The sequence below is a fragment of the Acanthopagrus latus genome, chromosome 24 (assembly GCF_904848185.1).
Source record: "Acanthopagrus latus isolate v.2019 chromosome 24, fAcaLat1.1, whole genome shotgun sequence".
Lineage (NCBI taxonomy): Eukaryota > Metazoa > Chordata > Actinopteri > Spariformes > Sparidae > Acanthopagrus > Acanthopagrus latus.
The window spans coordinates 15,347,013-15,357,721 of NC_051062.1; the positions used below are offsets into that span (position 1 = coordinate 15,347,013).

The following is a 10,709-nucleotide window of genomic DNA, read 5'->3' on the forward strand; positions in this document are numbered from 1 at the left end:
AATTAGCCTGAGATTAAGTGCTAAACCTTTAAAAAGAGAGCTGTTCGTGTGTCCGCTGGTGCTGCACGCTGTCAGCAGGTGGCGCTCGTCAACTCTCGCGTTGTTTAGCCGGCGCCATTAAAAGCAGTAGAAGAAGAAGCGGTGCTAACAATGGCAGCTTCCACGGAGTTACGGATGGACCAGCTCCCTTCGGACCCGCTGCTGCACGTCCTATCCTTCCTGGGCTTCAGAGACCTGATCCAGTATGTATCTGAGAGCCGGTCCGCCCTCAGCACCGAGCTCAGACTGACAGGAAGCACCGTCTGTTTGTTAAAGAGCGGAAGTAAACAAGCTGCAGCGGGCTAGCGGCTGCTGCTAAGCTAACAGGCGGCTAACAACAACACGAACAAACGGCAGCAGTGAAAGTGAGCTGAGCGACAGACAGCAGAGATCGATCCTGTTATCGACCCGAAGGAGGCTTAATGAAGTTACTGTCAGGTTGTCACGCTAGCTTCTGTTGGCTAACAGGACAAGCTAGCAGTTCGTTATCCTAGCATCTAAGCTAGCTGTTTTTGTAGTGCTAATGTCCGACAGAGAGGCAGAAAGAGACGCTGCTGTTGTTTCCTGACAGAAATCAGCTCAGGCACAGACAGACAGCAGCTGTCATGTAGCATCGAGCTAACATGGAGGTCAGATACAGATCCTCAGCACAGTTAGCATCATGCTAACAGCTGCTGACTGTTTGTTTACGTCTGTTAGCCCGCAGTGGACTCTTAACATTATTATATTTCATAAAGTAATTCTGTGATATCAGATATCAGACTGGATTTTAGTTATTGAAGGATGATTTTCAGCGGTGGAGGAAGTTTTCACCTCACTTAAAGTAAAACAAGTACTGAAGAGCATAAAACGGAAGCTTAAAGTAGCACTACAAACATGTAGTGAAGGAAAAATAGTGTAATGTACCAAAGAGTGGAAACACTTGTTGTTATTATTGTTTTATAACTATACAGTGAAAATCAGGACATGATATATAGACATATGTTATATAAACTATAAATGTTTGCCTTTGAATGATTATTCAATAGTCAAAATGTTTGCTGATTACTTTCCTGTTGATCAGCTGATCAGTCAGTCGACCAGGAGTTAATGCATTCTGTCTGGTTTAGTGAATGAGGAGCGTTTAGTCCATCAAACCTCAGAAACATGAAGAATTTGGGAGGGTGTTTGTTATCTGTCTCCTCAGAGCGCCTGTTGTTAATGTGCTGATTAATGTCTGTCTCTCTCCAGTTGTAGTTTTGTGAGCCGGAGGTTGAATGAGTTGTCCAAACACAACCCGCTGTGGAGAACGCTCTGCTCCAAACACTGGCTGCTCACAGAGTGAGTACTGTTCACTGTGTAAACACACTTCCTGTCTGTGAAACTCTCCCAGCTGGAGTCAGGATGGTTTTAGCTTAGCTTAGCTTAGCATGAAGACTGGAAGCAGAGGGAAACTGTCATCCTGTCTCTCCTCAAAGAACACTCAAAAATAAATGTATCAAGACACAACCAATGATTACAAAATGTTTGATTTCAGAGAAATGAGCTCTACCTGCTGTTTGTGTGCATTAACAGTCGTGTGTGTTTGTGTTCAGTGCGGACCGGCTGCAGAGCGGTGTGTCCTGGTACTGTCTGTTCAGACAGTACTACAGAGACCTGGGCCGCTACATGCAGTACTACCCGGTGCTGAAGAGAGCCTGGGAGCAGCTGAAGAGCTTCCTGCAGCAGACGTGTCCACGCATGATCGCTTCGCTCAAAGGTGACGTCACGCGGCGGTGAAGACAGATTGACTGTTAAACCCTGCATCTCTCCTCCAGCTGCTGTGTTGATGGTGATGTTGTTTTGTTCTGTGTGATCCTGCATCTTAACTGTAATGTTGGATTTCCTTCTCAGAGGGCGCCACAGAGGTGGAGCTGAACGACATCGAGGCTCAGATCGGCTGCAGACTTCCAGACGACTACCGCTGCTCGTACCGCATCCACAACGGACAGAAACTGGTGATCCCGGGGTCGGTATCAGTCTGAAGAGTCTCCTCCAGTCTGCCTGTCTGTCTCTCTAACTGTCTGTGTCTGCAGGCTGATGGGCAGCATGTCCCTGTCGAACCACTACCGGTCGGAGGTGTTGCTGGACGTTGAGACAGCAGCTGGAGGTTTCCAGCAGAGGAAGGGGATGAGACGCTGCCTCCCGCTCACCTTCTGCTTCCACACCGGACTCAGCCAGTACATGGCTCTGGAGCCGGCGGAGGGACGCCGGATGTTCGAGAGCTTCTACCCGTGTCCTGTACGTAAACATCCTGTTCTTTCAAAATAAACCCCACCAAGAGTGCTTCTTTACAGACAGGAAGCACGTCGAAAACTTTAGGCCAAATAGTTAGTGATGAATTTCAGTTGAGCAACGTCTCTACGGCAGCTCAGAGTGGACAAATGGTTCAACAATTAGAGACACAAATGACTACAAAGAGACAGTTTTGTTGTAAACTACTGAATGAATATGATAAATGTAAGTGGAGTGCCTTAAAGACTTTATTAAAACATATGAACTGTCTTGTGTTTCAGGATCAGACAGCTCAGGATCCGTCAGCTATCGACATGTTCATCACAGGTCTGTTCCTCCAGGATTCAGATCTTTAGATTCAGTCTGATTTTGACTTCCTGTGAACAAACTCTGACTGAACAACAGCTGATGTTGTAGCTAAGTGATGCCACAGGAACATTACACTTCCTGTTCACATCCCTCACACAGAGTGAAGGTAAAGATTAACATGTTTTCTGTGTGCGATCAGGTTCCTGTTTCTTAGAGTGGTTCACAACTTACGTCCAAAACGTCGTCACAGGAGAATATCCGATCATCAGAGACCAGATCTTCAGGTAGAGAAGAAAACTCTGACAGACTGAGCAGAATGCCTCCTTTCACCAGATTCAACTTGTTTAATCTGCTCTGTAAGCGTTTGTTTAACGACGGACGTGGTTGTAATTGTGTCTGCAGGTATGTGCATGATAAAGGTTGCGTGGCGACCACCGGTGACATCACCGTCTCTGTTTCTACCTCCTTCCTGCCTGAGCTGTCCTCCGTCCATCCACCGCACTTCTTCTTCACCTACCGCATCAGGTACGGCCGAGCTCTCAAAATAACACTGACGTCATTTTTGTTCCGTGGGAGAAAGTGGGGAGCCGTCATCCATCTTTACCAGCGAGACTCCTCTTGTGTTTTCAGGATAGAGATGTCGAGCGGCGCCTCGCCTGAAGCCGCCTGTCAGCTCGACAGCCGCTACTGGAAAATCACCACCTCCGACGGCAACGTGGAGGAAGTTCAGGGTCCGGGAGTGGTTGGTACGCTGCTCGCATCGCATAACATGATCACCTGAACAGATCCGCTGAGGTCAGCTGATACCACCTGCTCAATCTGTGTGTGTGTGTGTGTGTGTTTGTGTGTGTGTGTATGTGCAGGAGAGTTTCCGGTCATGACGCCTGGAAAAGTGCATGAGTACGCCAGCTGCACCACCTTCTCCACCCCGTCAGAGTACATGGAGGGACACTACACCTTCCACAGACTGGGTGAACAGCTTCGTTGATGTTTCATGTTATTTGTACCGCCGTGTTCCGCTCTGTGACGTCTCGTGTTCGTGTCTCTTGTAGCCAACAAAGAGGAAGTGTTCCACGTGGCCATCCCTCGCTTCCACATGGTGTGTCCTCCCTTCAGAGAGCCGGTGGTCCGGACGGTAAAGACTCCGCTGTTGTTCTGCTCCATCAGGAGTTTAACGTCAACCAGTCCTTTAAACTCTTTCAGTAAATAACTTAAGAGAAGAAAAACAAGTTATCAAGTAATGTTCCTATGTGGTGATGATGCTGATGCTGATGCTGATGAATGATCTCTGGTGTCTCTGCAGCAGAAGGCATCAACCAGTTACACCACTCGCTTTGACGACCATGACGACGACGGCGAGTACTGTGACGGAGACGGCGATGACTTCGGCGACCTGAGAGGAATCAACATGGCTGCCTTGGAGGGGGCGTGGTGCCCTCGACACATCTGACCTCCGACCCCGATGCCCCCACTGCAGCGTCGTCAAGGAAACCAGACGGACTGTCAGTTATCTGGGTCTGATGGGTGATGATGGGCGGACAGCGCGGGGGGTTCTGGGGCGGGTAGCACCAACCAGAACCAATCGGGACAGAATCGCGTCGACTTCCAGCCGTCAGTCAGATGAAAGAAAAATGTGAAAGAAGTTTTATAGAAAATATTTTTTGTTTGTTTAAACTTCTCTTGTTACGATACGAAACTGTTGGATGAGTTCCGACAGCGACATCGTCTCCTCGGCTGAACGGACTATTGTTACTGCAGGACACAAAATGGCCGTCGCCGCTGCTGTGACTTTCAGTTTAGATGTAGAAAAAGCTGCGTTGAGTTGAATTGCAGGCCAATCAGGAGCGGTCCTCTGGAGAACATGGGTATTTTCTGGTAGAGGTTCAGACTTGCAGTGGGTCAGAAGGTTCTGGGTTCTTTAAATGATCTTGTATCTCTTTTCTGCTGCAGGAACCAAACAAGCCTCACACAACCAGAATGCTACAGAACTTTATGGCGGTTTGATTGTGTCGTCATCCTCATTGACTCGAGTTTCTCCTGGTGTTAGTAAAGCTTGTGTTGGCCGCGTGCAGCTGAGACGCAGCAGACACTCGCTGCTCAGAATACTTTCACCTCCTCCACTCAAACAGAATCATGTGATCCGTGTGTTTAGCCGTGCTAACGGCTAACGTGAGCACCGCTAACATGGATGACAATATTTCAACAAATTTCAAAAGATTTGAGATCAAATTTTCTTAAAGACGTTGAATGAGACCGTCTGACACGTCATCAGGCCAACGTGTTTGTTTGCGACAGAGTTCCTGCAACACCGAGGACTCTGACAGCTAATTAGTAGTTAGCATGCCAGCATGTTAAATGAAGGCGTTGAACTTCAGACTGGAGTTGTGATTGTTGTGTTGATGATCAGTGGAAACAGCAGCATCAGAGACGACGCCTCGTTACTTTCAGTTCCTGCAGTGGAAAAGAGTCAGACAGACGTTCTTCTTTTTCTCCAGTGATGATTAATTAATCATGTAAAGTCTTTAATCGCAGAGCTTTTTGTTGAACGGCAGGCAGAGTGTGATTGTCTAGAACAAACTGGGCTTTTATTTTGGTGAGAGGAAGCGGGGGAGTGTCTCGTTGACCACATGACACGTCGGAGGACGTGTCGCCGCTCTCGGACGATGCGATTGGTGGGTTTGTTTTGTATGTTTTGGCTAAATAAATAACAAACACAGACACTCAGTTTCCTGTCACGTGATCGTCTTCACCGCAGGTACACACACACACACGCAGGGATTAGTTTTGTCTGCACTAATGTGTGTAGTCCTATAATAGTTGTTCAAATCAAACTCCACACTTCCTGTTTCAAAATACTCACAGGAACAAGTTACTTTCCATTTCTAACTAGAACTGTGTGATGCTACAGAACAAACCAACCAAATAATCAAGTATTGTTCACATTTAAGTTGACATTCTGTTTGGTTAGCTGCGTTCTGAAGTCCAACAGAACACGAGCCATGAGATCAGTCATCAACATGACAGATTAACGTTAACGTCATCTTAATAGGAGCTGCTTCTTCTTCTGGGGTTTCCTCCCTCATCCTCACGTTGTGTTCAGTAACAGCTTGTTTCTTCCTCTTCATCCCAACATTTAAGGCAGACGAGTTAAACATGAATATAAAAATACACTTTCATGGAAGCAGATTAAGAAAGAATACATAAGTTAATGAAACGCAAGTTGAAAGACGTTTTAACACTAGTTAAAACAAGTCGATCAGTAATAATGTTTCCTGCCACATCAGTGTATTTTACCTCTCTGCCTGTGAACGTTTGGCCTGCAGGTGTCTCCACTGATCACCTGAACAAATGAACATGATTCTAAAAACACCTGAAAACTTTAATAATCTGCAACATAAAGTAAATGTTCGACTCCAGAAATCAGAAATCACACATTAAAGTTAGTGTTTGTAATGTGTGACTCACAGGAAGGAGTTCTCAAGACGTTTAACAAAATAAAAGCATCTTCGAAACAATAATCAAACAGCCAGATTGTTAAAAAAAGAACTTTATTCACTGATGAGTCTGTAACAACTGTAACATTTCAACTGTAAACTGGTTTCATCATAAATCACAGTAACAAGGAAACAGATGGAGTCTTCGTCAGTCGTCCTCCTCTTCCTCCTCCTCCTTTATCACCACCGATGCTCTCCTCCTCTTCCTCCACACTCTCTTCTCTTCTCCCTCCTCTTCTTCATTTTCCTCCTCCTCCTCTCCCCCTCCCTCTCCTCTTCCTACACCTCCTCCTGCTCCTCCCTCTCCCTCCTCCTCCTCCTCCCGGGCGTTGCAGCGGCTGCAGTGCCTCCTGAAGCCTCCCAGGAAGTGCGATCTGAAGCAGCAGAAGGGGCAGGCGTAGCGTCCAGGCCGGTGGGCGGCGCTGACGTGCTGCTGCAGACGGCTGGGGAGGAAGAAGGAGCGTTTGCAGTCCTTACAGCTGTACGGACGCTCCACGTCGTGGCAGCGCACCACGTGACTGATGGCGAAACCTGCAAGGACACACACAGGGAGGCGTTAACCCACAGGTACACCTGCAGCCACGTACAGGGGACATGAAAATAAATCTGCTGTCTGACATTTCGAGTGATTATCCTGAAAGATTGTACAGTTGAGTGTTTTGGGTTCTTGGCAGCTTTATTAAACTTTTTATTATTAAACACCAAAATGAACATCAACTCCAGATTAACACAGGTTTGAATCAGGTGGTCACTTTTAAAATATGAAGATTTGCTTCTTGTTTCGTTTTCACTTGAAGCGTGTGAGATGAAATGAGTGACAAGTTCTTTATTAACACAACATTTCAAGGCCTCAACCAACAAAACAGAACAACCAAGTTTAACTTGAAATGTTTTGCTTCTAACTTGTCTTGAACGATCTCACTGATTGATCGACAGTGAAACTTTGTCACGTGGTACCTTTGAGTTTGGTCTTCCAGCCACAGATCAGACAGACGAAGCGGCTGGAGATAAATCGGACCACTTTGGCCGTGGCCTCCATTTCCTCCTTCAGCAGCTCAGCGCTCAGCCCAGCCACCTCCTCCTCCTCCACCCCGCTGCCTGTCGCTTGTTTGGCGGCGGCGTCCCGTTTGATGGCCTGTGCTGCGTACGCTTTGGGAATGTCGTGTTTCCGCACCACGTGGTTGATGCCCAGACCTTTCAGCTTGTTCTTCCAGCCACAGATCAGACAGTGGTACCCGGCGCCGTCGAACATCAGCACGCTCTCATCGCCTTCGGCGTCTCCTTTGACTGACTCTGGCCTCTGGGGGGCGCTGTCTTCTTCGTGTCCCTCCCCTTCCTCCTCCTCCTCAGCCTCACTGCTCCTCTTTGTTTTCTGAGCATCTTTCTCCTCCTCCTCCTCCCCCTTCTCGCTGCCGTCATCACCTCCTCCCCCGCCCTCCCTCCCGTCCGTGCAGTGTCTGGAGATGATGTGTTTGTACAGTTTGGTGAAGTCTCGGCTGGTGTAGAAACAGTCGGAGCAGTGGAACAGCCGGGCCGTGCTCTGGTACATCACGATGTTGCCGAGGCGACCGACCGCCACGCCGTCCAGGCAGGTGGGGTGAGAGGCCGCCATGTGGGACAGCTGGTGGGCGTGACTCTTGGAGTAATGGCCGCAGAGGGGGCACTGGAGGTGAGCCGCCACGCCGCCACCTGCTTCACCACGAGTCTGGATGAGGACGGACATGGCTGCTTCTGCAGAGGCGGGACAGAGACGGATAAAGTTACAACATTCAAAAACATGGACGCTGTTTTCATACGTAGAGGCGTAAATGAGCCAGGCGTTACGGTGCGTTTCTGCTCCGCCCGCACATCTTTATTTGTACAGCGCCAATTCACACCAAAGGTCATCTCGACACTTTCCAGACTGAGCAGATCCAAACCAAACTCCTTTAATTTACATACAGTGACAAACACTCACGAGCAGCAGCTGGTGACAGAGAGAGAAGGAAAGACCATCCGCACTTCTTCTGATACCGCAGCAAAAAGAGATCGTCAGACGTTTTCTCTTTTTATTGGTGTTGGTGCAGAAAGCTGAACATGTGACAGTATAAACATCTGTTCCTCTATCGGATGTTGAAATCGTTTCATTTTAAACATCCTTAAAATCCACAAATACAATCAGTGTTGAGCAGAAACACGACTCAAGTCGGACAAAAGTACCAACTCATCCTGTCGAGTCCAGAGACGTCTGTCCTGTCTCGTAACGATGAAACTGACTGACTTGTTGAACCTGTTTTAAATAGTTTGGCCATTAATTGTGTCTGTGTTTTAAATATTGATATTCTGTGAAAAGCCATCAGACAAAAAATAAATAACTTCATAAAAGCTTACTGATTTGTGCAATACAGTATTATATATAACACAGATTTGCAATTTCAGACATAATATTCAACTTGCCCATAGGCTACTAGTCAATGCAACAGTAACGTAATGTAAAAACAATAATTAACAAATACGAGGCAAAATAACATGGTATAAATATTAATACTGTAGCCAAATAACTAACGTTAATGCTAATCAGCACATATGCAACCAGCTGGAAAAAAACATGCATAAAACAGGAAATAACTGCAATTACAGTGAAACTTACGAGGTCCATCTTCAGCGTCTTGGTTAATGTTAACGCTGCTGCTGCTGCTGCTGCTGGAAGTGGCCGTCTGAGTCGCAGTCACACAGACGAGCTTTACGCTCTTCTTTGGAGGAGGTCGGTCGTAGCCCAGATAGAGCTCCGGATCAGGGTGCAGTTCTGTGGGCTTTTTATCGACGAAGTGGAAGGAGCACACATACACTCTCTTCGGGGGATATTTTAGTCTCAAAGCCTCGAGCCACGCTAGTCTCCGTTCCTCCATCTTTGGCATGGCGTGCAGGGCGTAGGGTGCAGGGCACGGACATATTTTTCGAAGTCGTCGATGTTCTACACAATAAGTTTCTGAAAAATCCTTCAATTTTCTTGAATTGTTGTGGCAACCAACGGCAGCACATGTTGTACCTGAGCCCATTTTAAAAACAACTTAGTATTTATGACAAAACGCTAGTTGTTTTGGGTTAGCTTGGTGGCGGCAGGGTGTCCCTCCCTGAAGCAGCTGATGAGGTCGTCTCGCTGCCGTCAGGTTTCACCGACAGTCCACATTAAAAGATTTTATGATCACTTCCACTTCTGGTTTGTCTGAGGCCACCAACACCCAGAGAACCAGCAGTCTTGTCCATTGAGATGATGTTTTTCTCTTGAATCCTTTTTATTGTGATGGTCTTCCTGACGTTGGCAACAAAGTTAACAAGTCTCTGTGTGAGTGGATCAGGCTCTTTCTGGGTCGAGGGGGCAGGACGTCTCTGTGTGAGCGGGTTACACTGGAGGAATCTCACTGAAGGGCAGATCTCCAGCGCTGTCTTCTTGATCCGTGATACTCTGCTGTTCCTCCGTCTGCTGGCAGCAGCTCCTCCTTCTGTTTCCTCCAGTAACGGATTCTTTTTGAGTCGATGTTCAAGTGTCTGGCTGTCAAAACTCTCTATTTGAATTCAAAATCAAATTTCCGCCTGGGTTCCATCCTTGAGTTCACCATCAACTGTGACCCGGAAAATTCAGAGACTTGCACGCTCGCTTCGAATATGAAGCTATCGCTATCTGGTGGCAGCCGCTGGGACTGAAAAGGACAATAACACTTTGGATGAGAAACTCAGATCAACACAGTGGAAAATAACAAAAGTACATGTTGAATTTAGGCAATAAAAGAGGTGAAAATGTACATTAGGGAATAAACTGCACATGGTCACTTTTAACTGTAAATACTGTTCAATTCTGGAGAATGGTGCTTTAATTTGTTCTCTTATCTTTGCACTGTTTTTATTCTTAATATTTACTTCTGTACATCACCTTTTAATTCTGTTTATGTCACAAATAAACATAATTGAGTTTATCTACCTTTGTTCTATTCCTGAGCCTTTAATAAGTAACACAATATACACAATATGTCTACTTTATCTTTATCTCTACTTCTTGATATTTTATGATAGACTTTGTTAGCAGCAGCCCTTCTTTGGATTTTAAGATTGTTACCTGAACCTAATTTCTCACGTAAGCTTCATTTTCAGCCTATTCTGATCCAAGAAAAACGTTACACCAGACTCCATTTAGATTTCCCCGAATTTAATAAACAAAATTAAACAGTGGAATCATTCGGAGCGGAGACTTGTCTCTACATAAAGTCCACTGTATTAACTTATTATTCTGCTATCGTAATAACGTAATAACAGTTGAGACGTCCAGCAGCTGACCCACGCTTCGGAACAAGGGACGAGCGGATCGAAGCTAACACGCAAACTCAGGCTAACGCGCTGAAAACACAATTAGATGGTGTAAAATCCACCGACCTGCGTCCGCAGCCGGGTGTGTTTATGTGTTTTAAAGCTCCTCGGTCTGAACAGCCGGGTCAGAACCTCCGGAGATTCATTTAAACTTTATTAAATCATCGCGTTCTTACGGAACTTACCGTCCAGCTCCGGCCCGCCCTGACGCAGTTGATCACTTCCTGTTTACCTTCGGCACAGCCAATCCGCTCGCTTCAGCTGTCTGGCGCC

General features: G+C 46.6%; 3 protein-coding genes across 8 annotated transcripts in view; 2 read left to right on the plus strand and 1 right to left on the minus strand.

Annotated features, from left to right (window-relative positions):
* The first annotated feature begins 76 nt into the window (after positions 1-76).
* On the plus strand, positions 77-5,325 carry fbxo3 (F-box protein 3). 3 transcript variants are annotated; one of them, XM_037090827.1, is made up of 12 exons: positions 77-242; positions 1,270-1,359; positions 1,614-1,777; positions 1,912-2,026; positions 2,094-2,298; positions 2,574-2,619; positions 2,801-2,885; positions 3,004-3,126; positions 3,232-3,347; positions 3,465-3,572; positions 3,654-3,803; positions 3,905-5,325. In XM_037090827.1, the coding sequence occupies exons 1-12, from the start codon at positions 151-153 to the stop codon at positions 3,937-3,939; spliced, it is 1,329 nt and encodes a 442-aa protein (XP_036946722.1). In that variant the 5' UTR covers positions 77-150; the 3' UTR covers positions 3,940-5,325. The 3 variants fall into 3 exon arrangements, with proteins under 3 accessions (XP_036946722.1, XP_036946721.1, XP_036946720.1); XM_037090826.1 differs by having other exon boundaries at positions 79-242; positions 3,654-3,736; positions 3,908-5,325; XM_037090825.1 differs by having other exon boundaries at positions 84-242; positions 3,654-3,736.
* An 805-nt stretch (positions 5,326-6,130) lies between these two features.
* Positions 6,131-10,709, minus strand: part of LOC119015126 (chromosome alignment-maintaining phosphoprotein 1-like) — a 4,584-nt gene continuing 5 nt past the window's right edge. The window contains exons 1-4 of one of the 4 annotated variants that reach the window (XM_037090813.1): positions 10,622-10,707; positions 8,725-9,775; positions 7,053-7,826; positions 6,131-6,626 (exon numbers count right to left, since the gene is read on the minus strand). In XM_037090813.1, coding sequence (XP_036946708.1) covers positions 6,244-6,626; positions 7,053-7,826; positions 8,725-9,133 — 1,566 coding nt within the window. In that variant the 5' untranslated portion in view covers positions 9,134-9,775; positions 10,622-10,707 and the 3' untranslated portion in view covers positions 6,131-6,243. Of the gene's footprint in view, positions 6,627-7,052; positions 7,827-8,724; positions 9,776-10,502 lie in introns of all 4 variants that reach the window. The other 3 variants (XM_037090814.1, XM_037090816.1, XM_037090817.1) reach the window with 3 other exon arrangements.
* The window catches only part of nhsl1a (NHS-like 1a), a 26,539-nt gene continuing 22,396 nt past the window's right edge, over positions 6,567-10,709 (plus strand). Inside the window, exon 1 of the mRNA XM_037090780.1 lies at positions 6,567-6,662. The gene's annotated coding sequence lies outside the window, so the exon portion shown is untranslated. The remainder of the gene's footprint in view (positions 6,663-10,709) is intronic.